This window comes from Pelodiscus sinensis, chromosome 3 (assembly GCF_049634645.1).
Source record: "Pelodiscus sinensis isolate JC-2024 chromosome 3, ASM4963464v1, whole genome shotgun sequence".
Taxonomy (NCBI): domain Eukaryota; kingdom Metazoa; phylum Chordata; order Testudines; family Trionychidae; genus Pelodiscus; species Pelodiscus sinensis.
The window spans coordinates 113,879,981-113,907,932 of NC_134713.1; the positions used below are offsets into that span (position 1 = coordinate 113,879,981).

Below are 27,952 nucleotides of genomic sequence, written 5' to 3' on the forward strand. Positions count from 1 at the left end.
CTCTCTAAGATCCTTCCAGTCCTATGATTCTCTGTTCCACATTAAACAAAACCATTTTTTTTAAAACCTGGCCTCAGAGGTCATGTTTTCTAGACCTTTACATTATATTTTTCATTACCCTACATAGCTGCTAGTGAATTTCCTGGAATGGGGGTGATTGTCTTTTAAGAACTCAAAAGGAATCACCAATTCTTTTCATGCAGGCCCCCAAACAGCTTTCACATGGTGGTGACTATCAGACACTACCAAACCAAGACAAGGGTGGTCTGGGAGTGATGGGCTGTACAACTCAAACAATTCTTTGCACTATATATAATTCTACATTAAAGGTTAACTTTGTTGATGAAAACGATGAAGAAGAGCTCTGTGTAAGCTCAAAAGCTTGTCTTTCTCACCAACAGAAGTTGGTTCCAGAGATGTTGAGAGCCATTGGACCAAACTCTAAACACTGCATGTGACGGAAAGCACTTCAGGCCATGGGGTTGTGGCAGCATTCCCAGCTTTGCTAGTTCCAGCACCGATGGTTGGTCCAATATAAGATATTACCTCGCATACCTCGTTTTTCTTATATCCTGGGAGCTATAACAACACTGTTTATATAAAGAGCATTTAAGTGAAACTGCAAAGATAAAAAATAACAACTGAAAACAGAGCCAAGAATTCTGAGATAAAAAATAACAACTGAAAACAGAGTCAAGAATATTTAAATATTAAAAGTTTTACCTCAGTAACTCTTAGGATTGACTTATAAAGGATCTGTTAATTTACTTAAGCATTTTACTCTATAAATCCTTTTGAAAGAGCACATGGTGCCTTACTATTATCCATCTTCTCTTGTTTCATGGAAAATACCAGTGATTTAACGTATTTGATATTTTTAAGGAAACAGTTTATTTCAGCTGTCAGCTGCACAATGTGAAATGTTTGTTGATGTACAAGGGCATTGTGAAGGAAGCATATTTTCTCCTCTCTCTTTGGTGCACTCTTGCTTCTCCTCACCCTGTTCATGACAAAAAATAAATATATACTTTTAAAAGGACTGAGAGTACTAACATTCCAAGGCAAGAAACCCATCTATCTTTACAGACCAATTATTCAAGCTGTTTCATGAAGCATGTCAGTGGATTGCCGAGCAGGCCTCTATTAGCACAGAACAGCTTTCAGTAAGGAGCCTGTATTTGTAAAGCATCTAGCCTGATAGGGCTTTAGTCCTCTCTAGGGTGTGTCTAAATATTATCAGAATATTAATAATAATGGGCAGGATTTTTCCAAAGCACCTAAGAGGCTGTTGATTTTTCACTGTGACTTATGATCCTACATTACTTAGATGTGCTTTTGAAAAACCCACCCACTGTTTTTAATCCAAAAGGCAGCACAAGACAATGGCTTCCATTCTTTTAAAGCATGTCTTGAGTTTAGGAGTGTAGAGGCTCTGCAATGAGACAAATTTTGACCTAGAAGAATAGGCTTGAAAATAGGGCTGGCTCTAGGCACCAGCAAATCAAGCACGTGCTTGGGGAAGCACATTTCCAGGTAAGCAGCCGTCCCTGGCAATGCCCGACCCCGCCCTGCCGATTTTAAAGGGCCACGGGAGCTCGGCTCTGGCTGCGTGTCCCCGGGAGCTGGCTGCGGAGTGGCCAGGCTCCATCACTGCCCCGCTGGCTCCAGTCCTGCTGCGGCCCCAGCCCCCTTTGCTGGAGAGAGACCACTCCCTGCTGGCCGCCTGGCTCGCTGCTCCTGCCCCTCCCCGCGCCCCTCTGACTCCGCGTCACCTGTTCCCCACGCCGCCTCTGTGTCCCACACCCTGCTCCCCTGCACCCTGGTCCCCCTATTCTCTCTGTTCCCTGCAACTCTCTGGTTCTGCGCCGCCTTTGCACCCCGCACCCTGCTCCCCCCATCGCTGTGCCCCTCTGACTCTGCGCTGCCCATTCCCTGCGCCACCCCTGCACCCCGGTCCCCATACCCCTCTGGCTCTGTGCCCCCTCTGCACCCCGCAGTCCCTTTTCCCTGTACCACTCTGGGTCTGTGCCGCCCACACTGCTCCAGACCCTGATCCCTCTGCCCCTCCCGTTCCCCTCGTCCCATTCTCCGTGCCTCCCCTGCACCCCACGACCCCAATCCCTGCGTCCCTCTGGTTCTGCGCCTCTCGTTTCCCGCACCACCTCCGTACCCCCCACACTGTTTCCTGCACCCGCTGGCTCTGTGCACCCCAGCCTCCCTGCTTCCCCTGGTCCCCGCACACCTCTAGCTCTGCGCCTCCCATTCCCCATGGTGAACCCTGCTCCCCCTGTTCCCCATGGCCCTCTGGCTCTGCGCTGTCCCTGCACCCTGCTCCCCTTGTGGGTTAGGAGTGAGGGGTGCTTGTCCATAGGGAGGGGCTGGACAGGGCACGGAAAAGGCTGTTGTGACCCAGCAGCAAGTGAAAGGGGAGGGGGAGTTTACTTGAAGCACCTTTGCCTTTATGGAAAAAAAATAAAATTATATTTGCTATTTATAGGGCTAAAATGCCAGGACAAAAATGAAAACAAAAAAAAATTTGCAAAATGCAAATATGTGTAAAAGCCAACAAAAAAGGGGGGGAGACACAACTTTTTTTTGCTTGGGGCGGCAAAAAACCTAGAGCCAGCCCTGCTTGAAAAGTAGGGCTCACATTTTCAATGAGATCTCTACATCTACTCTCAGAATTCTGTTCCAGCCAATAATTCAAGAGTCAAAACAGGATACTTAGACATCTATGGGATCAAATGTATAGGCAATAAGTCAGATTCTCATCTCAGCTATGCTGGTTTTGTACCATTGCAATTCTATTGACTTTATTGTTCCTTACTTACAGCCAAATGAATGAAATTGAAATTCAACTTTTTGTTTTAAAAGTGGCATGGCACCACAAATGCATAGACGTGAAAGGTGAATTTGCTTTGATTTGAAGGGTTCAGGTAATCTTAGTTCTCCTGGCAGAGTGGATCTAACACTGGCAATAAGCCTTATGCCACTTTCAGAGATAAAGAATATTTTCCTTTCATGATGTGTTTATTTTAAAGCATTTCATTTTAAAATCCTTCTAATTCTGTGCTCATAATAGTCCGTTATTAGCTCTGATAAAACAATAATTTTTACTTTTTCTGCCTATTTTATTTCTCTGATTGCAGGGCTTGTGGAAAGAAATCTTCTGTCAGGGCTTTCTCCTTTAAGAGCAAGCAAAGTTGTCAATTGCTAAATAGGCCTTCTTTGTGTTGGTCTCCTGGGTGAAGAGCTCTTAACCAAGGTCGGACACTGAGTGCCTTTGTTCATTTGCTAGGTTGGTCTCTTCCTCTAAGACCTTAACCTTATATGGTGTTGAGCAACCTTAATTCTCATTAAATCACAGGGACTATTGGTCCAGATTCTTCTGGCAGTTTTCAATATATTTGCGGAAGAGTGTACCACACAGGGTGACTGCTCTCTGACTCCATCTCACCCCTCTAGCTAGTTATGCTCCAAGATATCACAGTGACTGGTAGAGTGACTTCCACAGGCTCAGGTGGAGAGAAGGAGGAGGTTGGTGCCCCTCTTGCTTTTCTTCTCGCTGTCTTCTTTGCCTATTCCATTCTATAGTTTACTCTACAGGAGATCAGCTGACCCTGTATTTTCTAGTCAGCTAGTTTTAAAGACCAAGCAGGTTATGTTTGCCTGTGGGGGTGGTTTCAAACATTCTTCCTGAAATTTCTGACCAGTGAAAATGTCAGGGCATGTACAAGTACTTCTAATGTCACTTTCAGAAATGGCCATGTGCTTGAAAAAGAAACAACCTATGTGAAGTGGGATGTTAAGGAGATATTTCATGCAGAACAAGGTTAGTTCCTGGAAGAACTGAACGGTTCTATACATTCTGGCCAAGATTTATAGAAGTAGGAGTCACAAGTGAATATCAGTCAGCATTCAAAAAGGATGAGTTTGGCTCCCAAAAGTTGACAACTTGGCTACAAAATTCAGATTTTTAAACATAATAAATGTGGGAGTTTGTGACGGGGCGAACCTGCCCCGCACTGAGCAGGAGGAAGGGGAGCCCATTTATTGGGCAGAACACGCCCCTCCCCCACAGCCCTACTGGGCATGCTCGGAGTGCAGCCTCGCTATAAAAGACTGCTGGGCTGCTCAGTTGGGGCGGACCGCTGGGGAGGCAGGAGCTCCGGCCCAAGCTGCAGGCCCGCCGCCGGACCTGCCGCCAGATCCAGAGCCGGAGGAGGCACCGCTGCGGCTACCACCAGCCCTGGGGCGAGCACGCCCCCAACACCGACGCCCGGTGGCCGTCCGCCCCGCTGCAGAAGACGCCCCTGTGCCCCTGCCCCAGGGACAAGACCGCCGGACGAGGCTGCTGCCAGCAACCCAGCATCGCCAGGTGGGACCTCTGTCGGCTGCCAGATTGGGGGTAGGAAGTAACCCAGGGCAAGGGGTCGGGAAACCCCCCCCCAGTGGGCTTAGCATGTTTTGGGGGAGGACCCCCCGCTGAGCCGTTGGTGGGAACCACCCACCACCATTAGGGCCCTGGGTTGGGGTCCGGTGGAGAGGGAGGGCCCGGACCCCCCTACCCCACCCCGCAGTGCTGGACTAGGCCGCGGGGCCTGCTGCGAGTACTGGACTAGGCCGCTGGGCCTGCTGCGAGTACTGGCCTAGGCCGCTGGGCCTGCTGCGAGTGCTGGACTAGGCCGCTGGGCCTGCTGCGAGTGCTGGACTAGGCCGCTGGGCCTGCTGCGAGTGCTGGACTAGGCCGCTGGGCCTGCTGCGAGTGCTGGACTAGGCCGCTGGGCCTGCTGCAAGTGCTGGACTAGGCCGCCGGGCCTGCTGAGATTATAGATTAGGCCCCCAGGCTGGGGGTCAACGCTTTGTTTCCCAGGGGAAGGGGGACGGAGGCGGGCGGTGCCCCGCCACAACTGGTAGAGAAGGTGGGCATAATCCCCCCCCTTGAGTAAAAGGGGGCGCAGAGAGGGGTTTCCTTTTTTTTGGGGGTGCTTTAAAAAAAAAAAAAAAAAAAAAAAAAAAAAAAAAAAAAAAAGGCCAGGATTTTAGTCGGGCAGGTGCTCGAGGGGGCCCGGGAGAAGATGGGCCCCCGGAAAGGTACTAGGGAGGCTGTGGGGCAGCTCCTGAAGAGTTTGCCCAAGGAGGACAGGGAGTGGATGCGGCGACAGGGGCCCAAGACGTTGGGGCAGGCGGTAGCCCTATTGAGAGGGCACTGGGTTGGCGGAGGAGCCCGGAGGGGGGCAGGCCGCCCAGGGAGCCGCCAGGGAGACCCCGGGAAAGAGAGGGGCACCCCCAGGGCCTGCAGCTATGGGCAGGTACTAGTAGCGGGGGTGCAACCGCAGAAAGAAGGGGGGACAAAGATACTCATCCCGGTTAAGGTGCAAGGGGAGGAGACCACAGCCTTGGTGGATACGGGGTGTGGACAGACACTGATAGAAGAAGACCTAGTCGGTGACCCAGAGCAATGGGGGCCCCCGGTGAGAATGCAGTGTATCCACGGGGAGGTAAGGACGTACCCCACCGCTAAGGTGAGGCTAGCGATCGGGGCGCACGAAGAGAGGTGCAGCGTAGGGGTAGTCCCCCGACTGGCTTACCCCGTGGTAGTGGGGCGAGATTGGCCCCACTTTTGGACCCTACTACAGGGCTACAGGCGAGGGGACCCCGAGGGGGGAGGCCCAGAACAGCCACAGGCAGCGCTAACAGAACTGCCGATGGAAGAAGACCCCGGGGAAGGGACCTCAAGGGGGGCCAGGAAGGGAACCTCACAACCCTCTCGAATTGACGCCCCCCCCATAGATCCCCAAGAAACTGCTTTCTCCCTGGATGGCGATTTCCTAGAGGAACAAAGGAACGACCCAACCCTCAGCCGGGCCTGGGAGCAGGCGGGAGGACCCGAGTCGAGGGACCGGGCCCCCTTAGGGGGGCCCCAAGGCCCGAGGTTCGAGATACGGGGTGACTTGCTGTACCGCCTGACCCAAGACCCGCAGACCCAAGCCGAGATCTGCCAGCTGCTGGTACCTCAGCGGCTTCGGACGACGGTATTGCGATTGGCCCACGATGTGCCCTGGGCAGGCCACCTGGGCCGGGAAAAAACATTGTGCAGACTAGCCCAGCGGTTCTTCTGGCCGGGAATACATCATGCGGTGAGGGACTATTGTGCATCATGCCCCGAATGCCAGCGGGCTAACCCCGGAGGGGTCCCCCGAGCCCCGTTGGTCCCTCTGCCCGTGGTAGGGACGCCCTTTGAACGCATAGGGTTGGACTTGGTCGGGCCGCTGGAGCAAAGCGCCAATAAGAACAAAGACATTCTGGTCATTGTGGACTACGCCACTCGATACCCAGAAGCGATTCCCCTCCGGGTCACGACAGCTCGCGCCATTGCTGACGAACTTTTAAAGGTGTTCGCCCGGGTGGGTCTCCCGAAGACAATCCTAACAGACCAGGGGACCAACGTAACATCCAAGCTGATAACGGAGTTGTGCCGCCTACTGAACATCCATTCCCTGAGAACCTCCGTGTACCACCCTCAGACGGATGGGCTGGTGGAACGGTTCAACAGGACACTGAAGTCAATGTTGCGGAAATTCGTCGACGACGACCCCCGACAGTGGGACAGATGGTTGCCCGCTCTTCTCTTCGCTGTAAGGGAGGTCCCCCAAGCCTCCACGGGATTTTCCCCATTCGAATTATTGTATGGCCGACGACCGCGGGGAATTCTGGACTTACTGAGAGAGACTTGGGAGGGACAAGAGAGACGCGCCCAGGGGACCATCCACTACGTGTTACAACTACGAGAGCGGTTAGAAGAATTGGGCCGGCTAGCCCAGGAGAACCTGCGGACGGCGCAGGAAACACAAGCACGCCACTACAACCAAAAGGCGAAGATGCGGAGCTTTCAACCCGGGGATCGGGTGTTACTCTTATTGCCCTCCTCGGAGTCCAAGCTATTAGCAAAATGGCAAGGACCCTTCGAAGTCGTGCGGAAGATCGGGCCAGTCGATTACGAGGTGAGGCTACCAGGGCGGCGGAAAGATTTACGAGTGTACCATGTAAACCTCCTGAAGGCCTGGAGGGAGAGGGAAGCAATGATGATCACCCCCTTCCCCCCAGAGGACGAGTTGGGACCACAAGTGGGAGCCTTGAGGGAGAACCCCCAGGTAGATGTTGGGCAAGACCTAAAGGAGGGACAAAAGCAACAGCTACAAGAACTCATAGCGCGATTCCCACATGTGTTGTCCGCTAAACCAGGAAGGACCCCGTTAATTAGCCACCACATTGCCACAAAACCGGGGCAGAAAGTACGGGACAGTCACCGTCCCCTGCCCAGGAAGATGTGGGACACCGTGCGCCAAGAACTAAAAGAAATGTTGGCCCTAGGGGTGGTGGAAGAATCCCGCAGCGAGTGGAGGAGCCCCATAGTGCTGGTCCCCAAGCCCAATGGCTCAGTGAGGTTTTGCATCGACTTCCGCAAGGTGAACGCCATCTCCCAGTTCGATGCTTACCCCATGCCCCGGGTAGATGTACTACTAGAACGCCTGGGGAGGGCCAGATATATTTCGACCCTGGACCTCACTAAAGGATATTGGCAAATCCCGTTGACACCGAGGACGAAAGCCAAAACAGCATTCCCAACCCCTTTTGGGCTCTACCAATTCACCATGATGCCTTTCGGACTGCATGGAGCCGCTGCCACATTTCAGCGGCTGATGGATCAAGTCTTGGCACCCCACAATGCGTATGCAGCGGCGTACATCGATGATATTATTGTGTACAGCGAAGGATGGGAGGAACATCTAACCCACTTAGAGGAGGTATTGAAGGCCCTAGGGGAAGCCAGGTTAACAGCGAACCCGGCCAAATGTCACCTAGGGAAAGAAGAGGTAACCTACTTGGGGTATACGGTGGGGAAGGGACAGGTGAAACCCGTAATAGATAAAATCCAGGCCCTCCGAGAATACCCCACTCCCACCACGAAACGACAGGTGAGGCAGTTCCTGGGGTTGGTGGGGTATTACCGGCGCTTTGTCCCTAACTTTTCCACCATAGCAGCCCCCCTGACGGACCTGACCAAAAACCAACACCCGCGGCGGGTAGAGTGGTCAGCAGAGTGCGAGAGGGCGTTTCAGACCTTGAGGGACCACCTTACCCGGGGACCGGTATTAGCCCAGCCGGATTTTGACAGGCCCTTCATCCTACAGACGGATGCTTCCGAGGTAGGACTCGGGGCCGTGCTATCCCAGGAGGTAGAGGGAGTAGAACACCCGCTGCTATACTTAAGCCGCAAGTTGTACCCGAGGGAAACCCGGTACTCCACCATAGAGAGGGAGGCACTGGCCGTGAAATGGGCCGTGGACGCACTAAGGTATTATTTACTGGGGAGTACCTTTTTGGTAGTGACGGATCACGCCCCTTTAAGGTGGTTGCAAACAATGAAAGACACCAATGCGCGTATCATGCGCTGGTACCTAGCCTTGCAGCCATATTCGTTTCAGGTGGCGCACCGACCAGGAAAGGTGCACGGCAATGCAGATTTTCTTTCGCGCATAGCTCCTAAAGAGGAGCCACCGGAAAGAAACCTTTTAAGGGGGGAGGTGTGTGACGGGGCGAACCTGCCCCGCACTGAGCAGGAGGAAGGGGAGCCCATTTATTGGGCAGAACACGCCCCTCCCCCACAGCCCTACTGGGCATGCTCGGAGTGCAGCCTCGCTATAAAAGACTGCTGGGCTGCTCAGTTGGGGCGGACCGCTGGGGAGGCAGGAGCTCCGGCCCAAGCTGCAGGCCCGCCGCCGGACCTGCCGCCAGATCCAGAGCCGGAGGAGGCACCGCTGCGGCTACCACCAGCCCTGGGGCGAGCACGCCCCCAACACCGACGCCCGGTGGCCGTCCGCCCCGCTGCAGAAGACGCCCCTGTGCCCCTGCCCCAGGGACAAGACCGCCGGACGAGGCTGCTGCCAGCAACCCAGCATCGCCAGGTGGGACCTCTGTCGGCTGCCAGATTGGGGGTAGGAAGTAACCCAGGGCAAGGGGTCGGGAAACCCCCCCCCAGTGGGCTTAGCATGTTTTGGGGGAGGACCCCCCGCTGAGCCGTTGGTGGGAACCACCCACCACCATTAGGGCCCTGGGTTGGGGTCCGGTGGAGAGGGAGGGCCCGGACCCCCCTACCCCACCCCGCAGTGCTGGACTAGGCCGCGGGGCCTGCTGCGAGTACTGGACTAGGCCGCTGGGCCTGCTGCGAGTACTGGCCTAGGCCGCTGGGCCTGCTGCGAGTGCTGGACTAGGCCGCTGGGCCTGCTGCGAGTGCTGGACTAGGCCGCTGGGCCTGCTGCGAGTGCTGGACTAGGCCGCTGGGCCTGCTGCGAGTGCTGGACTAGGCCGCTGGGCCTGCTGCAAGTGCTGGACTAGGCCGCCGGGCCTGCTGAGATTATAGATTAGGCCCCCAGGCTGGGGGTCAACGCTTTGTTTCCCAGGGGAAGGGGGACGGAGGCGGGCGGTGCCCCGCCACAGAGTTTTAATTGTTCTTCTGTGTTGGAACTTTAGGAGTCATGTTGTCAAACTTTTCCCCACCACCTTAGAGCCTGGAAACTTCCTTTTTTAAAAAGCTGAGATTCACACTTAAGTCCATTTTCAGGCACCTAAGGGTCCACCCTGTAGTGTTATTTCAGAATAACTAATGTTATTCTGAAATAACATAGTCCGCATCTATACGCAATCAGTTATTTTGCCATAATGTCAAAATAATGTCCAGCCAGAGGACTTCTTACTCTGACTCCTGTAACCCTCATTTTATGAGGAGTAAGGGTACTTGGAGGAAGAGTGCTCTTTCTCAGACTTACTGCTGTAGACAGCGCCAAAAGCTAAAATAAGCTATTTTGACTTAAGCTACGCAATTGCTCAAGTTGGGTAGCTTATTTCGCATTTAGTCCTGCTGTGTAGATGTACCCTAAATGAGTACTGATAACCTACCTTTTCAAAAGCACTGATAACCTAATAGTTTGCATTGAGCAGCAGTGAGATGACTGGACCAATAGTGTGCTCAGCACTTGAAAAAAATCAGACCACTTCTTTAAGTGCCTCAATATGGTTTTAAGTGGTTATCTTCAGACTATTGTTTTTAAAAAATCTGTGTGAAATAGAACAGTCTTCATTCTAAATACTTCTATGCTCCCTTCTATTGTGGTATTTGAGCATCTTTTTCTGATACACATTATTATGAGAGTGAACTTGAAATACTATATGTGTTACAAATGCTTGGTACTGCAATTAACTCATCTGTAAAATATTATTCATCTTATCTATTACAGCTAATCCTTGGAAATTGTGGCTATTTCTAGCATGCTATTTAATAAGTGTCCAAAACTGCTGAGAATTTTACCTCCGTTTATTCTTACCATTGCTTTTGTCTAAGCCCCCATTGTTGAAAGGGACATCCAGTTGGAAATAAAAAATTGTCTCCAATAAGGGCTGCAGGACTTACTGAGCTAGATCGGTATGTAATTATTCAAAGGATCCTATAAAGTAATTGCCAACAAATTACTATCCACACAACAAATAGATTTTTTTTATTTGGTTTTATATTTCTTTCTGATCTCCCCTCCTCCCCCATGAAGTCTTCAATTGAGTGCTGGAGCAGTATTTTATCACCATGTAACAGCTGCTACAATATAAAGAATGGAAGGGTCTGGGAAAGTTACAGCAAAAACACATTTTCAGCTTGTCAAAAATTGGTTTGACATTTGTTTTTGGCATCCTCACAGGTCAAATATTTCTACTTTTGCAAATTAAAATGTTTGGAGATGTTAGTGTTATCCCTTGTGATAGGTCCGCGTTGCCTCTGAGCTAAACACAGATGCAGCTTTTCCTTGCCAGCAGAAAAGACTATTGTGCTCTCAGTCTATAAAACAACACACAGTTCAAGTGCCTTCCCTTCTGAGGACAAAGCCTGAAACATAGCAGCCTTTGGGTAAGGAGGAGCCACTTTCCGTGTGTTGACTAGACATGCAGGGATCTGGACTCACTACTGTAGACATTTCTCTGTGCCATCTGGGCCTGCTATTGAACAAATACACATTGAATAGGAAAGATGGCAATATGGATGGCTTTTAATCTGAAACCAATCAATAAGAAACAGTGCTTGCTCTGAGAGCCTCTAGAAGGGAGAATCCAAATAAAACAATTGACTTATTTCCACACACTGAGATCTCACAAATTAGGCAAAATTATCAACAGTATCAAAAGCTGCTAATAAGTCCAAGTATCAGAGGGGTAGCCGTGTTAGTCTGAATCTGCAAAAGCGGCGAGGAGTCCCGGGGCACCTTATAGACTAACTTTTTTAATAAGTCCAATAAAGTGATATCTTGCTCTGGTCTCCCACTATGAAGAGATAATCAGCCAGCAACATCAGTGCAGTCTCTGGACCAGACTGATAGGGATAAAGGAATACTATGGAATTCAAGAGATATTGGAGCAGCCCAGATTATAATCTTATTATATTTCAATTAAAAAGGGAGATTTGACATGGGATGGCAATGGCTGAGGTGATAAAGAATAACCAAGCTTGAAGGTGGTTTCTCAAACACATAGCTCTACTGTGTAGACGTAGCCTATTTCAGGATACCTCCAGTATCCCGAAATAACTATTCCGCATCTTAAAAGCAAGCCTGTTATATTGAAATATAATGGGCTCACTATTCCAAAGTCCTTGTAAACCTCATTGCATGAGGGATAAAGGATGTTTCAGAATAGCACCTTATTTCGAAATAACCTCAAAATAAGCTATGCAATTTGTGTAGCGCAAATTGCGTAGCTTATTTTGAGGTAAGGGTGCTGTATAGACGCACACATAGTGATCAGGTTTTTGCTCAGGTCTTTTTGTCCTGGAGCAGTACAATTGTTAAAATGTTCTACTTTGATACAAAAAATTCTATGTGTTGGCGGGAGATGGGGGAAAGAGAAATCTTATTAAATCTCTTACTTGTTCCCACAGTATAACCTTGTATGTGCCAATGCCTGGATGCTAGATCTAACACAAGCTGTCCTCAATCTGGGGTTTCTGACAGGAGCATTCACTCTAGGCTATGCTGCAGACAGGTAAAGTATGTGTGTTAATACCACTCTACCCTCACAGAAGCAGAAACATCTTGCACTATAATTACCTTATGCAAATATTCAAAGTTTGGAGATTCAGTTTCATTCTAATAAGAAAGTCACAGCTCATGTAAATTTCCTGAGTCTGTAAAATTGGTCTGGAAGCTTCATGAGGTTTCTAAATACTTCCTGGCCGTTTAGGACTTAAAATAGTGTGAAAAGAGCCATTTGGTATTTCATGACTTCTATTCACATCTGGACTCAGGAAGTGCAGAGAAACATAGAAATGAAAAGCAAGCGTCCTAGAGAGTTTCAGGGTTGTAAATTTCTGAGGTGGGGCATAGGGCCATTGAAGTAGAAAGCAGCTACTTTGATAGATGAGAAAGAAACTCAGTGCTTCAACCCTCTCAGTTCACACATGAGTCCTGAACATTATTAGAGCTGACTGAATACTGCAAAGAAAGTGTGAGTAAAATCCAGCCCTGTAAACAGGTTCAACAGCAGAGCTAGGGACTACGTAGGTCCAACCTTTCTCGCAAGATAGGAGGTAGCACTGTTATAAGGAATTAAGTCAGAATTAAATTGTCTGAATCCCTCTTGACAACCCAAAGAGCAGGAGTGAATTTCACTGTAGATGAATATTTCTCTAATTTTAAAGTGTACTATTTGGCTGTTCTCTCCCTTTTTTATTTGCTATCCATGAATATCATGATTTTATTAGGCAGAATGTACAGGGAATATTCTGATAATACACAATAAACTCCTAAACATACGCATTTACAATGAAAATCTGATTATACCAAGAGTTATGGTTATCCAGAAGGGGGGGGGGTTAAATCTAAAACGTGACCTATGTGTCCAATCAAAAGCAAACAGTACAACTTTTACATACTGAAGTCTCACAACTAAGCTCTCAAATACAGTAGACCACAAGGATTATTTGTGAAAGTTCTTAAGAGAATATTTTTAAAAGAACCAACTAAAGAAAAAAATTGTAATCTTTACATGGATAACTCATAAACAGAAAAAAGGAAAGTGAATGAGCAGATAAATCATTGTTTGAAGGAATTCTCTTAGCTATATTCAGAATAAAGGGATTTAAAGCAAAGTTAACATTGGATGAAGACAACATTTCTGGGCAGCAACTGTAGACTATTTATCTTGTGATCAAATCAGAGAGAGTGTCTTGGATGAAATAATAATAGAAATAATTTATATTATTATAGAATCATAGAATCATAGAGCTGGAAGAGACCTCAGAAGGTCATCAAGTCCAGCCCCCTGTCCAATGCAGGACCAATCCCAATATTTGGATCTCTAATTGAACCACAGAGTTCAGTGGTTTACCTGGAGCTGACAGAAAAATACTAATTTTTCTTCTTGAAGTTTTTAAAAAATAATTTGGGTCAACCTTTCTTATTAGTTTTGTTTTGTGTCCTCCATTTCCCCCAAAAAGTCCTCATTGTTTTTCCTTTTGTTTAAAAACATTATTTTCAGTTTCTGGAGGGGAAGTTGGTTGGGTTTTAGCCTAAAAAATGAAGTTTTGAGCAAAATGAAAGTTTTTATTCTAGTGAAAAATATGTATTTAAAATCTGACATTTTTAAAACCAACTCTAGTTTGGGCCTGTAGCTAGGTTTGGCTTGTCCATTAATATTGTTGGGATAAAATGCTTAAAATTACAGGCAGTCCCCGGGTTACGTACAAGATAGGGACTGTAGGTTTGTTCTTAAGTTGAATCTGTATGTAAGTTAGAACTGGCGTCCAGATTCAGCCGCTGCTGAAACTGATCAGTTTCAACAGCGGCTGAATCTGGACGCCAGTTCTGACTTACATACAGATTCAACTTAAGAACCCCAGGCATCCCCAAGTCAGCTGCTGCTGAAACTGATCAGTGGCTGATTCCAGGAAGCCCGGGGCAGGGGCTTCCTGTAGTCAGCCACTGGTCAGTTTCAGCAGTGGCTGAATCAGGACGCCTGGGGCAGAGCAGCTGGGGTGCTGCCCGGTTGGTCCCGTAGCGCCCAGAGCAGCGCTACGGGACCAACTGGCAGCGCCCCAGCTGCTGTACCACAGGTGTCCGGAGCAAAGCCGTGGAGCACGGGGGCAGCGGGACAGCCCAGACGCGCCATGGCTGTCCTGCTGCCCTCGAGCTCCGTGGCTTTGCTCTGCTTTGATCCCCGTCCCCCTGGTCTGCAGACCAGGGGGACGGGGAGCAAAGCAGCGGAACACGCGGGCAGCGGAAAGCCCAGACACGTCTGGGCTGTCCGCTGCCCGCGTGCTCCGCTGCTTGGCTCTGCTTTGCCCCCCCCCCTCCCCCTGGTCTGCAGACCAGGGGGGGGGGGGGGGGCAAAGCAGAGCCAAGCCATGGAGTGCGTGGGCAGCGGACAGCCCTGTCCGCTGCCCCCGTGTTCCGCCACTTTGCTTCCTCTCCCTGGTCTGCTGGAGACCAGGGAGAGGAAGGGCCCCATTCGTAACTGCGGATCCGACATAAGTCGGATCCGCGTAACTCGGGGACTGCCTGTAAATACTAATGAATACAAAATGAAAATACTTGAAGACAGACAGTATAAGCTCCAAACAGAATATTTATGAGGCTACTTCATTTGGCATTCTAAAAATGGGTGAAGCATTTCCTACACAGGGCATGACTAGACTTAAAATTGGTAACATCTTGCACAAGTTGAAGTCAGTAGCAAATGTCCTATGTATTTCAAAAGGAGAATTTTAATTTCTATAATCCATGCCTGTACTTAAAGTATCGGCACCCCACCTCCAAAGCCCTCAACGGCCGTTTATCTTGGCGCTCTAGGCGACCGCCTAGTTCGCCTGTATTGATGAGCCACCCCTGGCTGAGATGAGTATCTAGGAGAAGAGAATTCTACATTCTAGGAGCTAGTACAACATTCTAAGGCCCAGTGGTGGGAAAGCGTAAAAGATTGATAGCATTAAGTCAAAACTTTGAAGAATATTTCAATTCCAACTCTAAACTGAGTTAAAAGAAAATGTTAGTTACCTTTCAACATTTTCTCTCTCTCTCATTTTTTTGGGCAGATATGGAAGAATCTGTATTTACCTCTTATCATGCCTTGGAGTAGGGTTATGTGGCCTCGCTGTGGCATTTGCACCAAACTTTTCCATATTTTTGATCTTTCGTTTCCTACAAGGTGTATTTGGAAAGGGAACCTGGATGACAGCCTATGTTATTGGTAAGAGCTGTACTCTTTCATTGTTGGCTGGGGAGATAGAGGGAATGGACATTGGTAAACAGACTACCTGAATATGAAGGCAAGTGGGAACTGCACAATTGTTCACCAAAGATATGAGGTGAATGGAACCAATGGAAATAGGTCATCACCGGAACACAACAGGACACATGACTGTCTGGCTCCAAAGCAGCCCACAGAGGGACCATAAGAATATAAGAACAGCAGTATTAGTTCAGACTAGTGGTCCATCTAGCCCAATATCCTGTCTGTCAGATTAGGGCAATTATTGAATGACTATCACCTGTCATCTAGTCCCAGACTCTGACAGTCAGAGGCGTAAAAACATCCAAAGTATGGGGTTGCATACCTGTCCATCCTGGCTAATAGCCACTAATAGATCTATCCTTCATGAAGGTATCTAATTCTTTTATTAACCCAGTTATAGCTTTGCCACAGGTTGACAGTGTGATGTGTGGAGAAACACATTGCTTGGTTTGTTTTAAATCTATGGCCTATTAATTTCATTAGGTGGCCCCTGGTTCTTGTGTTCAATGAAGAAGTAAATAATACTTTTTCTTCATTCTATTTAATAGATGTCTATCATATACCCCATTAGTGATCTCTTTTTCTAGCTAAACAGCCCTAGTGATAGGGAAGCTGTTCCGTATCCCTAATCATTTGTGTTGCCGTTCTCTGTACTTTTCCAAGTCTAATGTATCTTCTGAGATGGGACAATCAAAACTGCATGCACTGTGTACCACAGATTCATGTAATGACATTATGATATTTGTCTATCTAGTCATTCCCAACTAATGGCAATCTTCTTGACTATATATATTGTGAATGGATGCATAAAAATCAATTTTCCTCAGAATTTTTGAAGGGGCTTATTTCTTTTAGTAGTGCCTAGAGGTCTTCACTAGGTTAGGAACTCATTGTGCTAGCCACTTTACAAAGATATACATGACAATCCCTGCTTTCCAAGAGCTATAGGACTTTCTAAAATGCTAGAATATTGCTTAAAAGTTTTAAGGAAAACCTCATCTCCACCAATTCATTTAGTTTATATGAACAAAGTTGACAAGGCTTGCTTATAAATTATATCAACTTAGCTGAGGTCCAACTTTATGATAGTCAATGTAATCTTGTCCCAACAAGTTCACTTTTCAAGATTAAGAGCACCATTCCTACCCATCCTGGCTAATAGCCATTGATGGACCTAACCTCCATGAATCTATCTAGCTCTTTTTTGAACCCCGTTAAAGTCCTAGCCTTCACCACAGCCTCTGGCGAAGAATTCCACAGATTGACTGTGTGCAAGTGAAGAAAAACTTCCTTTTGTCTGTTTTGAACCTGCTGCCTATTAATTTCATTTGGTGACCCCAATTCTTATATTGTGGGAATAAGTACATAACTTTTCCTTATTCACTTTTTCCACACCACTCATGATTTTATAGACCTTTATCATATACCCCCTTTAGTCTCCTCTTTTCTAAGCTGAAAAGTCCCAGTCTTTTTAATTTCTCCTCATATGGGACCCATTCCAAATCCCTAACTATTTTTGTTGCCCTTTTCTGAACCTTTTCCAATGTCAATATATCTTTTTAGAGATGAGGCAACCACATCTGTATGCAGTATTCATACCATGGTTTTATATTAGAGGCAATAAGATATTTTCTGTCTTATTCTCTATCCATTTTTAATTACTCCTAACGTTCTATTTACTTTTTTCACTGCTGCTGCACACTGAGTGGATGTTTTCAGAGAAATATCCACAATGACTCCAAGATCTCTCTCTTGAGTAATTGTAGCCAAATTAATCCCCATCATATTGTATATATAGTTGGGATTATTTTTTCCAGTGTGCATTACTTCATATTTATCAACATTAACTTTCATTTCCCATTTTGTTGCCCAATCACTTAGTTTGGTGAGATCTTTTTGAAGTTCTTCACAGTCTGCTTTGGTCTTAATTATCTTGAGTAGTTTGGTATCATCCACAAATTTTGCCACCTCACTGTTTACCCCTTTCTCTAGATCATTTATAAATAAGTTGAATAGGATAGGTCCTAAGAGGTAATGCTATGGCATTCCTACTTGCCATCTTCCAATGCTTCCATATTCAGAATTGTAAGTGTTCCAGTTTATTTCAAGTGTATAAAATGACCTGTTATTAAAGAGCAGGAACTTCTGAAATGGACTCAGCAAATGTGCTTGCAAACCTGAACAAATCTGCAAGATACTGCAAGAGTGGTCCAAAACCATAGTAATAAAACTACTACAAGGTTTAGCATTTTGGACCATTACTGTTGTATTTTATAGTTGTTGTTTGTGAGGTTTTGGTTAAAAAAATTGTAAGTGCCTGAATGATTTATGAGACTAAACCCCAGGTTTGTAGAGATTTAGGGCTTAAATCATTCAGCATAGCAAGGCTTAAAAGACTTAAAATTGTGTGATGTAGACAAGGCTTATCAACAAAAGGCAGAGTTTATCGACATACCAGTAGAGGTGTGTACTACAATGTTCCTCCCGCTGATATAATTTCCCTGCTACTCTGATATAATAAAGCTACCTCGATGAGAGGCATAGAGTTTTTGCAACAAAGTTAAAGCCATGCTGTGTTAGTCTAGACACTACATTAGCTTATGTCTTGCAAAGTGGCCTCCAGGAGGTGTCCTACAATGCCCATCATGACTGTTCTGGTCAGCAGATACACAAGCATCTGTCCCTCCCCTTTTAAAGGCCAGGGAATTTTTGAAATCCCACTATTTGCTCAGCATGGAGAATTCTCATCACGGCAAATGCACTCTCATCTAAAGTACACCAGGGTTGTAGGATCTGCTAGGTGTGTGGGAAGAGGAGGCTGTGGAATCGGAACTCTGATCCAGAAGTAGGAACTTCTGAGAAGATTGCTTGTGGCATGGAGGAGAAAAGGCATGAAAGGGTCATGCAGCTGTGCCATGCTAGGATCAAGGAGCTGAGGCAGGCCTACCAGAAAGCAAGGGAGGACAATGCCACACCAGAAATATGGTTGAAGATGTGTTGCTTCTGCAAGGACCTTGGCATCCAGCAGAGTCAACCCTGAGGATAAAGTGGTGGATGCAGAAGCGGAGTTGGAGAAGGATGTGGGACAGGTGACAGGGTCGGTCAGTGGTGTGATGAGCCACAACCTCTTTTTGACTTTGGAGAAGTGTAGCCAGTCCCAGCACTAGAGCTCTGGTGCACATGAAGCTGGAGAGGGGAGCCCTAGTAAGTACAATTTTTTTCTTTGATACTACATGATGCCATGAGGCAGAGCTCAGCTTTATTTTGTTACACATCAGATGTGGAAAAAGGGATAGAGATTAACAAGTTTACTATGTGCAGCTATGCAGTGGGAGGGCTTGAGAAAAGTTTATTAATACACACCAGAATGTCCCAGGAATCCTCCACAGAGATCACTAGGAAACTTTTCAGGAGGTAATCTGCAATCCTTTGCTGAAGCTTCCTTGGCAGTGCTACTTGGCTTTTTCCCTCACTGTAGAAACTTTGCCACACCAATTGGCAATTGCTTCTTCAGGAACCAAAGCAGCATGTAGGTGAGCAGCATGGTGACCTTGTCTGAGGCCCCACACATGCCGGAAATGCACCTGTGTGTCTTCAGATACCCTCAGGAGTGAGAGTTCAGCTTTGATCATCCCTGCCTGGGAAAATGGTGCCAATATTCAGAATAGTGTCCCTAAGTACTAGTTCCTAGTGCTTGTACTATTCCCCTTCTGAAACTAGCCAGATCCTTTGTCTCATTTTGAACCTCACCCCAGGTCAAACTCATCATATTTCATGCTCTGGGCATGTTGCATGATTGCCAAGGGAAAATGAGAAAAAGGTGAATGTAACTTATGATTCAAAACTGAAGGCATGCACAAAACTGCCTCTGTTTATTGTTTCTTTTGCTTATACAGACGTGCCTTTGAGGGCCAGCTCCTTCACATCAGTGATGTGCCTATGTTGGATAAGGAAGTGTGCCAGAAGGAGTAAGGAGGATATGTTTGAGAGGTGCTGCAATCATCTAATGCTATAGAGAGCGAATACAGAGTCTGGAGGGAGACAATCAATGAAAAATTCAGAATGCATAGCCTGGAGAGGAGACAGGGCCTGCAGCAGATTATGATGAGGGACAGGAATGGATGACAAAGATGATGGAGGACCAGAGATGCAGAGATCCCTGACTGTGCTGCAGTTAGAACACATCTGTGCTGAACTCAGCCTGCAGCCCATACAGAACGGCCTTCAGCTCTCTACATTTCTCACGTTTCATGTGGTGCAGCACAGTACTCCGTGCATTCCATGTTTCATGATGACAGCTGGACTTACAAACAGCTGTGAGAGCTTAATTTGAGAGAATGCTCCTCAGTGTCATGTCCCTTGTATGAAATGGAAACCTGTGTATTGCTGTTAATAAAAGTTTAGTCTTAGAAATACTGTGAATTTTTATCTGTGTCCTTCACATGGAGGTTGTTTCAAGAATTTCTGCACAGTAGCAATCAGCACATTTGAAGACTACAGTTAATGCTCGGGCAACAATCATTGCAAGGGTCATTCAAAGTGGCAAGTAAACAATGCCTGACTGAATGCATTACAGAGAGACATATTATGAGGACTCATTGTCAAAATGCCGCTTCTAAGTTTTTCCCCTTAGCTTCACAAATGTGCAGAGCCAAGTAGGCTGCTATGGCCATAGGAATATTTTCCTCATGGAGGTCTCACCTGCCAAAAAGGCAGCATCAGCAACCCTTTAATTTACCTAATACTTACCAAGTCAACTTAACTCTGTAGTATAGATATAGCCTTATAATGCATGGTCCTTTTTCAAAACTGATGTAGGTACTTAACAACCTAAGGGCTTGTCTACACTTCAGCTCCACCTCTACCCATACATAACAAGTAGTCCTGTGGCATCTTAGAGTCTATGCAAAATATATAGAATCATGAGCTTTCATAGGTAAAACCCACTTCTTCAGATGAATTGGGATGGAAATAATAGAAACCAAGACTTATCTAAATATAACAGCAGAAGAAGTATATGTCAATTGTAGGACCTGTGTTAATTAGGCTAATTAAGTGGGCTGGATGAGTCCATTATATATAGCTTTGGATGTGGAAATACAAGATGTTAATGACAGGAGAAGTTTGCATTGTAATACACCAACCAGTTAATATTTTTTTTGGTCCAGGGTAACAATGTCAAATCTGTAGATAAATCCTACAGTTCTGTAGACTCTCTCTTTTGTTTAGTGAAAGAAGATAGTTGCAGAAAGAGGAAATGGGAGGGAAAATGAACACTGCCAGTTCTTCTCTGTGTTGGAGAATTAACACTAGTACTAGCCTGATGCAAAATGTTTCAGAGTTCTGCTCCTGTCAAGCTGTTGCCGTAACTACTTGCTGTCAATGGTGTCTGAGTCCAGCTATAGGGAACCTATTGAGCAGGACCAAAAATACATCACCCAGTTGCAAAAAGTTCTGGATGTGGAATGCTAACAATACACCAGCCAAGCCACAGTAACTCAGATATATCATTCCTCCCTATTTCTCCTCTATAATAGTTCCCTCAAGGTTATGGATCACATATCATTTTAGAAAAATGAAGACCTTCAGTAGCAATCCAAGGTAGAACCCCTGCATAACTGTGACCCAACATTGCAAACATAATGTTTTTAATCAGAATAGGGTTTATTTCTGTTCAATAATTCTGTTCTTTTCCTCTCTTCAGTAACAGAGATAGTTGGCTCAGATCAGCGAAGGATTGTTGGAATTGTGATACAGATGTTCTTCACCCTTGGAATCATGATTCTCCCTGGGATTGCTTACCTGATTCCCACATGGCAGGGGATTCAGCTGGCCATAACACTCCCCAATTTCCTTTTCCTGCTGTATTACTGGTAATGTGTTTATTTTGATCTCTGTAGGCTCATGCTTTGTATTCAGGTCTAGATCAAAGAGTTCTTAAAGAGAAGGTTTCCCTGAACTTTCGAGAAATTACTGTTGGATGCATTTCAGACTAAGAACTGGTTACAAATCTAATAAGAATATACGGTAAAATACGAAGTGGAAAAAACTACTTTGTGGCTTGATAAAATGCTTTTCTGATCATTCAAACTACAAGATCCATAGTCTGACATTTTCTAATAGGTCTTTACAGGTCTAGAATCACTAAAAATGTCCCTCATGTTATACCTATATTTACATGGGTGGTCTTCTGTTACCAGTGGGTCCATCCTCCAAAGTTTTCTGGCAGCCTTGTAGAAGTCTCATAGGCATGGACTATAGATTAAACTTCTTTGGAGGATCTCAAAAACATGTTTTTGAAAGTTTAGTTACATTTATTTGTGCCTGAATACTATCCCAGTGTTAGCCAAGGAATTTCACTCAGTTCTTTTCTAGGTGTCCACAAGGCCAAGCAAACAGTTTGAACCAAAAATTGTTCCCTGATATAATTAAACTGAGTACACGGGAGGTACACTAGCACTGAATTTGGCCTTGCAGAGTTCGATGTACCAAGTATGAAAAGAAGGGAGAGAACAATGGTTGGTAGAACCACACCCATTAGAAGTTTTAAATATTATTTCTGTTGCTGTTGTTGTTAATTTGCTCTTTGACTCTGTGGCAGTATGAGTCCCTCAACCAGTATTCTACAAAATGATTATAGGAAGGTCGGGGACCTTCCAAGTGCAGAAAACACTTGAGGGGTGAGCAAGACCCTTGTGGAGATGTTAATTAACTTGTGTGTTTGGCTTGACCACAACCAATGTTTCATTTGAATGGAGAGGAAAATGCCCAGGGTGGAACAGGAATGGAGAGTGAACTACCGTACCTTCTTTCTTGTAAGAGTGGTCCTCCAAGTTGAGGTTGAAGTACTTTAGTTAGGGCAGCGGTGTCCAAACTTTTTTCAAAGAGGGCCAGATTTGAAGAAGTGAATATGCGTGAGGGCCGTCCCCGCACTCTCAGCCCCAAGGCGGAGTGCCTGCAGGGTCGGAGGCTGGCGGAGAGCGCAGGGAATGCCGGCCTCATGGCGGCCCGGGGGCAGGGTGAACCCGCAGCTAAGCGGGGGAGCGGGGCTGCGGACGTGCCCTACAGGGCAGGCTCTAGGACCGTGGAGGCCATGGGCGGCGGCGGCGGCGGTGGCGGTGCACCCGGAAGCGGCGCGCTGGGCGCGCCAGTTCAAAAGAGCACCGGGGAGCCAGAAGAGGGGGAGGAAGCGGGGGCCGTATTAAATCGGAACACGGGCCACAATTGGCCCGCGGGCCGGACTTTGGACATGCCTGAGTTAGGGCAACGTGGGGAAGTATGTGGTACTGCTGAATCAGCTGCTCCTACTTAGCTGTAGCTACATTTCAAAGGGAGAGGTGGAACCCGAGGCCCCCATTCCCCGCACCACAAGAGCCCCATTTTAAATTAAGCACTGAAGACAAGGTGGGTGAGTGCCTATATTTTACCAAAACAACTTCTGTTGGTGAGAGAAACAAGCTGAAGAAGTCTGGAGATCTGACAAAGAGCTCTCTAGGGCTACATTTATACTGCAGTGGTATTTTGGGATACTGGAGTATTCCGAACTAGCTATCCTTTGTCCTCACAGCAAGTCTGTTATTTCAAAATATAACAGGCTCACTATTTCAACGTCCCTGTAAACCTCATTCCACGAGGATTAAGGGATACTTTGGAATAGTGGGTTATTTCAAAATTTGGTGCTGTGTAGATAGCGCCAAATTACAAAATAAGCTATTTTGAAATAAGATCAAAATAAGATACACAATTTGTGCAGCTCAAATTGTGTATCTTATTTTGAGCTTAAGTACAGTGTAGATATAGCCTGTGTGTCTCAAAAACTTATCTCTCTCATCAAGAGAAGTTGGTTCAATAAAAGATATTGTCTCATCCACCTTGTGTCTCTAGTATCCTGGGACCAACACAACTGCTACTGCAGTGCGTATGCTAAGTACTAGGCCAGGGCCAACCATTCCTTGCATATAGGCCATCAACCAATCATTTGGTCGGACCTAGATTAGGACTTCCACTGTAGAGGTAAAAAGTTACATATAGAGGTAAAAAGTTACATGTCCTATCACTATTATCACCCAGCTTCTGGGCCTTAGGAAGCTTTCAGTAAAGTTGAATAAGAACTAACAACTATTTGAAGAAAAAACATACATTTAAACCATAAACATCAGTTGTTTTTTAAATGACTGAATGCTGCATATGAATTGTGGACAATATAGTCCTCAAGCTGTGGTCCAAGACCTTCCTGCTCGTTTATGGCATGAATTATTTTGAGAGTCAAGCTGAAGGTTGACGGAGAGCTGGATCCATCATTTCTATCTTGTTGGGAGGCTGAAGAATCAATGCATTAGATGTAAATGCAGGTGATGATTCTCATTGTTTTCTACAATGACTATTAAGCAAAATCCTTGCCTCCCTCTTTGCTTTACAGGGCAGTTCCTGAATCTCCACGCTGGTTACTGACACGCAAAAAAGGGGAAAAGGCATTAAAAATTATGCGCACTGTTGCCAAGCACAATGGGAAACATCTCTCGCCACATTACTCTGAGGTACTTACCATATGTTTGCTCCAGTTTTTTTTTATATTTAACCATTGGCCTTTCAGCTCTGCTAGAATATATTCTGTTTGATTTACAAGAATTGTATAGTGCCTCATCAGGTTATCTGAGTCACTTTTTATTTTCTTCATAAGAATGAAGGAGTAGGTTTAATGAAAGGAGTCATCTTGAAATGAGAACATTTTCAAGAAGTTATGAGAGAGGGGAGTGCTGAGTCACTAATGTAAAATTCATACAAACCATCCCATCTTTTAAAGAACTGTACTAGACATCCTACATCACTAGGAGCCTTTGTATTTAAGAATGACTTAAGCGATATTGTGCAGTGGTCTGTCTTCCGACATACACCATGTGGAGGACTTGTCCATTAGTCTCATTGTGGAGCTGATATTTCTCTCAACCCTAAAAAATAAAGGTTGAATAAGGGAGTGGGTTCTAAATATTTAGTGTGGGGGAGGGAATAGCAGGGAGCTGGTTAAAGAGTCCCCAGCAAAGTTGTTTCTCATTTTCTTTTTTGGTCATATTTCTTGCAATAATGTTTTTCTTCACCAATCCTAATGATAGACCTTGTGTTCAGAGCAAAGGAGTAGGAACAACACAAAGCAAAAGGGCCTTAGAGTGTAGATTGTGCTTTCTACATATTTATAGAAAGCCTAGCACATGGTAGGATGACCAGAGAGCAAGTATGTAAAATCAGTACAGGAGGTGAGAAGTAAGAGGCACCTATATAAGACAAAGTCCTAAATATCAGGACTGTCCTTATAAAATTGAGATAGCTGGTCACCGTAGCATAAGGATACCTGAATCCTGATTTGAGTCTTTGATTGCTACTGCAATGCTTTTTCATTAAACATGGTGAGCACAGCACAATAGTCTCTCTATGCCTATTCTGCTTGTTGCGGGCTGCCCAGAATTTCAGAGGGCACACTGATTGTAGGGGAAGGAGAAAGTATTAAGGCATGGGAGTGTTATTTAAGTGTGCTGTAGTTTTAAGTAGGCAGTAGCAGCACTACTGTGCAATGACACAGCTGCCCACTATGCTATGCTCCTCTCTTAGACCATTATATAGCCAGTATGAACTTACTCTCTGAACCTGCACATGGTTTGTCAGTTCTCCTTGTGGAGGCAGGAAAAGGGAATAAAGGTATGTCTACACTACCACCCTAGTTTGAACTAGGGTGGTAATGTAGGCAACCAGAGTTGCAAATGAAGCCCGGGATTTGAATTTCCCGGGCTTCATTTGCATAAAGCCGGGCGCCGCCATTTTTAAATGTCTGCTAGTGCGGACTCCGTGCCGCGTGGCTACAGCTTCCTAGTCCGAACTACCTAGTCTTTAAAAATGGCGGCGCCTGGCTTTATGCAAATGAAGCCTGGGAAATTCAAATCCCGGGCTTCATTTGCAACTCCGGTTGCCTACATTACCACTCTAGTTCGAACTAGGGTGGTAGTGTAGACATACCCTAAGGGAATTTGTGTGCAGCCATCTTGGTCTTGTTAACAAGAGAGCAAGAGTCAGGCTAAGTCTGTGGCCTGACAACACGAGATCTGTAATTAGACTCTGCCTTCTCCTCTCGCCTCCATACGGAGATAAGGATAGAATGCTGACTCTGGCAGGGACCTTGAGATAAGGAGCATCTGGGTGGAACTAAATAACTGTTAGCCATTGGTGTTTGTAATGGGAAGGAGACTAATTGTTGTTGTTATTATATCTAATAGACAGTATATAAACTGTTTCATAATTGCTTTTATTCGAAGATCTACCTCGGGGGCGGGGGAGAGGCTTTCCCCCCTGTCCGAACCAGTTTTTCCCTTGCTGCCTCTGGCTACTTGTTGCTTACAAACCCAGAGTGAGGACAATGTTTTCTTCCACATCCTGAACCCTCATTTTAAGGAGAGGAGGTTCCAGGAACCCTGACAAATCACATGGAGGAATCAGGGTCTTTTGGAGTTGGTGCTGCTTCCTCTGGCTGGTCCACTGACTAACTATCAGGGAGAATCTAGCAGGAGCTCTGAATTAAAGCCCACTGATTTGTTGTCCTTCCAAGAGTCAGGGAAGAAGGTGGCCAAAATTTAAACTAGGGGAACCAGAATCTGCACTGACTATGAGTTCACCATTTGCAAAAGGAGGGTACCTATTGGAATCAGAATTCCCTTGTGCTTCTGGATGGAGGTGAAAGGACTGATGTGTTTAAGTGCTCGTTGTCATAGTGCTATGGCATTACAGATGGCCATGTACTGTATCTCATAGCACTGAATGCTTTCAAAAGTGTATTTTCTTATGTTTGGACATATAGATAAATGGCCTGCCAACAACAGTCAGCTAAGAGGTCTGTAGGGGATTGTCTGCAACCCAGGCTGGGAACTTAAATGTCAGATTTTGGAACCTGACAAGTTTGCCTTACAAGGAATGTTTTAAATCATTAGCTTTGCTGGACAAAATCCCTGGCTGCAGTGTATCCACCACTAAACATATATTAAGATTTTTTTAAGCAAATGATTATTTTGGTACTGGCTAAAAAAATGTTTGCAGAAAACATTCACTCAGCAGCACACTGAACAACATTGGTGAAGTTTCATAATATTCCACAAATGGAACAGAGGATAGATGTTGTCTATGGTTCATGGGTTTGAAGTGACAAAACTGCCTCTTTTCACTTGGTGGGGAACTTTGCTGTCAATGACTTTTTTTGTGCAGCTTGAACTCTAAGGGTTGTGCTTTCTCACAGTCAGGCAGCTGAAAATATTTTTCTTGTGGGTATGTTGCAAACCCCTGTGCCTCAGGAACCCACACTGACCTCAGAGAGAGAATGTTTAAACTAGTGCCATCTTTAAAAGTTACATAACAAGATGGTTCCCAGAGACTCTTGTATGCAGACCCGAGTGTGGCTGCAGATCAGAGACCCTTTATCCTGGGAGGCCTTCTTGTGATAATATATGACTATTTTTAGAGAGACAGCTCTTGTTCAGCTCTATGTAAGCTTGAAATCTTGTCTCTTTCACTAAGGGTAAGTCTACACTGCACTCTAAAAGAGATTTTATTACGAAATTGTGCTTTATCTTTAGATAGCCTATTTCAAGACATCCCTTATTCCTCGTGAAACAAGATTTACAGGGATGCCGAGTAGCGAGTCCGTTATTTCAAAAATTATTTCAAAATAGCAGACACATTCCTTGGACGTGGGGTATCTATTTCAGGATACTTCTGATATCCCGAAATAGCCTTGCAGTCTAGATGTACCCTAAAAGAAGTTGGTATAATAAAAGATATTTCCTTACCCATATTTATCCGTTCAAGTTATTGCTCTTCCTCCATGAAAGTAGATGGCTTTGCCCAAATCTGCAAGATTTTTTTTACACAGTAAGAATTTTTTTGAATTAGTTACAATGCATATCCATCTTCAGTTACTCATATTTTCTCCTATGATAAGTATAGTCCTCAGAAAAACAGCATATTCTATTGCAATTAAAAAAACTGCAAAAACAGCATAGAAATTAATGTAAATATTCCATTTGCCTGATAATTCATACATTCACTTAATGACAGTTTTGAAATGTAAGAGTTCACCTGGCACATTTCACAAACAAGCTAAGCTCTGACCTGCATGACACCTTACAAATTATTGTAACACATTAGTTATATGCTTTACAGAATCAAAGATATGTATATATACTCGAGTGGCAAGACTTACCCAGCATTGCCCAGGTCTTTCAGGGGACTGGCAGTGTGGGGGTGAACAACTCAGGAATTAGCTGGGGGTGAGGAAGGGCTCAGGCAGGAGGTCTCCTCCCCTCCATTCCTGGTCACTAGGGACCCTTTTCTCTCCTCTCAGCCCCTCCAGTCCCCCTAGCCACTGGGGATCATTTTCTCTCCCACTCCCAGTTCCCTCAACCCCTTCAGCTGCCAGGGGCCCTTTCTCTACCCCAGTCCTCCAGCCACTAGGGGCCCTTTTCTCTCCCCATCCCCAGTGTCCCAGTCTCCCCGGGTACCAGGGGCCCTTTCTCTTCCTCCAGGCCACCCCCCCCCCCGACCACCAGGAGCCCTTTCCTCTCCCTCCTCCAGCCCCCGAGCCATCAAG

General features: G+C 46.0%; 2 protein-coding genes and 1 long non-coding RNA gene across 3 annotated transcripts in view; 2 read left to right on the plus strand and 1 right to left on the minus strand.

Annotated features, from left to right (window-relative positions):
• SLC22A3 (solute carrier family 22 member 3) overlaps nucleotides 1–27,952 on the plus strand; it is a 58,596-nt gene that overhangs the window by 13,738 nt on the left and 16,906 nt on the right. Inside the window, exons 2-5 of the mRNA XM_006115017.4 lie at nucleotides 11,981–12,084; nucleotides 15,131–15,285; nucleotides 21,035–21,203; nucleotides 23,750–23,867. Of these exons, the coding sequence (XP_006115079.1) occupies nucleotides 11,981–12,084; nucleotides 15,131–15,285; nucleotides 21,035–21,203; nucleotides 23,750–23,867 (546 nt within the window). The remainder of the gene's footprint in view (nucleotides 1–11,980; nucleotides 12,085–15,130; nucleotides 15,286–21,034; nucleotides 21,204–23,749; nucleotides 23,868–27,952) is intronic.
• On the minus strand, nucleotides 883–27,705 carry LOC112544478 (uncharacterized). Its single transcript, XR_012902746.1, has 3 exons — nucleotides 27,566–27,705; nucleotides 27,153–27,213; nucleotides 883–1,000 (listed from the first exon to the last, which is right to left on the minus strand). It is a non-coding gene; the product is annotated as an uncharacterized LOC112544478 (long non-coding RNA).
• On the plus strand, nucleotides 4,006–10,328 carry LOC142827525 (uncharacterized). Its single transcript, XM_075923128.1, has 3 exons — nucleotides 4,006–4,378; nucleotides 5,794–8,588; nucleotides 10,299–10,328. Exons 1-3 carry the CDS (start codon nucleotides 4,093–4,095, stop codon nucleotides 10,326–10,328), a joined length of 3,111 nt encoding a protein of 1,036 aa, XP_075779243.1. The 5' UTR covers nucleotides 4,006–4,092.